General features: G+C 42.4%; 1 protein-coding gene across 1 annotated transcript in view; it reads left to right on the forward strand.

Moving 5' to 3' along the window:
* The first annotated feature begins 39 nt into the window (after positions 1 to 39).
* Positions 40 to 1764, forward strand: part of LOC123161490 (vesicle-associated protein 1-1) — an 8653-nt gene continuing 6928 nt past the window's right edge. The window contains exons 1-4 of the mRNA XM_044579319.1: positions 40 to 165; positions 1073 to 1154; positions 1249 to 1364; positions 1576 to 1737. Of these exons, the coding sequence (XP_044435254.1) occupies positions 124 to 165; positions 1073 to 1154; positions 1249 to 1364; positions 1576 to 1737 (402 nt within the window). The 5' untranslated portion in view covers positions 40 to 123. The remainder of the gene's footprint in view (positions 166 to 1072; positions 1155 to 1248; positions 1365 to 1575; positions 1738 to 1764) is intronic.

Below are 1764 nucleotides of genomic sequence, written 5' to 3' on the forward strand. Positions count from 1 at the left end.
TTTCCCCTCTGCGAAGAAGATCTCCTTTTTTGCTCTCTTCTTCCACCGTGGATCGATTGGTCTGTGATTCTCGTCTGTTGTTTTGGTTGAGCAGTTGAGTTGAAGAAGCAGATCTCCTGCTCGATGCAGCTGTCGAATCTCAGCGATGACTACATCGCCTTCAAGGTCCGTTAGTCCTTTCCAGAAATCTCTGGCTTATCTTTTTGTTCCGTACAGATCGTCCTGGAACCCTAGAACAGGAGCAGTTCCATGTACGCTTTGATGCGTTGTACGTTTCGGTGTGGCATATCATCTATTTGCATGTCACAGCTGTTATTCGCGATTTTTTGTTTCCGTGAATCATGTCGTTGGATTTGACCTGATCAGTGATCTCGAAAATTGTGTCTTATGATATGATGCCTAAGAACCAAATATTGTGTTCACTAGTTGTGTAGATTGAACATGAACAGTTTAGAGCTATTTCTCTCTCAAACATAACCGCCGGTCATTCTTATGGTTTTTTCGTTGTTCAAGTCTGTATGTTGTTTGATTGTCTATACCTTGAAGTTGATGGCATGCACCTTGGAGTTTGTTATGTTGTTGGCATATGGTGCCAACTACTACATCCTAATCATCGTCTGTATGTGTTGTTTAATTGTTGTCAAAATACAGCCCTCTGGTGTGACTGTGGTATAGGTTTAGGACAGTACTACTGTGCGACACACTGTGCACCAAACGCATCACCGTGGTCTCATCCTGAGTTGAATCATGACGTGTGATGTGTGTATGGCAGCCGAGTGATTGCACGGTTCAGAGCCGTTCGCGCTATGAGGCACGCATGCGGACGTTCGCGCACAACTGATTCCGTAGGTTTATTATTCTTGATTACTTTTGTGTACCTATGTTATTTCATTGTTTTCCTTGCCATTCGATGGTTAGAGGTGAGACCTTCCAGTGTATAACTGCATAATGACACTGAAATCGTTAGAACGGTTTGCAGTGGAATCGCTTCAAACTAAGCTTGCAAGAAATCATGAACTCAAAGAGGCTGTATTGTGTTGTTTTATATTTCCTGTTCTCTTCATTGTCTCAGGTGAAAACTACAAGCCCAAAGAAATACTCTGTGCGGCCCAACACAGGGGTTGTCTTGCCACGATCTACATGCGATGTTGTTGGTTTGTGATCTTTAGATTTCCTCCCCCATTGTTCTTGATGTGATCAAGTTATCTTCTTTTTTGGTGATAATTGTGCATATATATATTATTGCAGTGACAATGCAAGCACAGCGAGAAGTACCATCTGACATGCAGTGCAAAGATAAGTTCCTAGTCCAGAGCGTTGTTGCACCCTCTGGCATAAATGTGAAGGATGTTACGGGAGAGATGGTAATGTTTCCCTCTTAATATGTTTCTTAAGGAATCAAATGAGGCATTACTTATATGAGAATCAAGGCATTAGTCGATCGATTAACTTAGGAGCTGGAAAATCCTTGTTTCAATTGTATCCTTTTTCTCAGTTGACTTTGGTGGTATTCTCAGTTGACTTTGGTGGTACACCTGTATTGATTGATTGGTCATGTTGTTGAATGGCTTGCAGTTTATGAAGGAATCTGGAAATAAGATTGAAGAGGTGAAATTACGAGTCACCTATGTTGCACCTCCACAGCCACCATCTCCAGTTCCTGAAGAATCCGAGGAAGGCTCCCCATCTAGGGTTGAATCAGAAAATGGAGATGGTCCTGCTGGGGGATTCACCAGAGTGAGTTGTCATGATTGTTGAACTTGC

Source organism: Triticum aestivum, chromosome 7B (genome assembly GCF_018294505.1).
Source record: "Triticum aestivum cultivar Chinese Spring chromosome 7B, IWGSC CS RefSeq v2.1, whole genome shotgun sequence".
NCBI lineage: Eukaryota > Viridiplantae > Streptophyta > Magnoliopsida > Poales > Poaceae > Triticum > Triticum aestivum.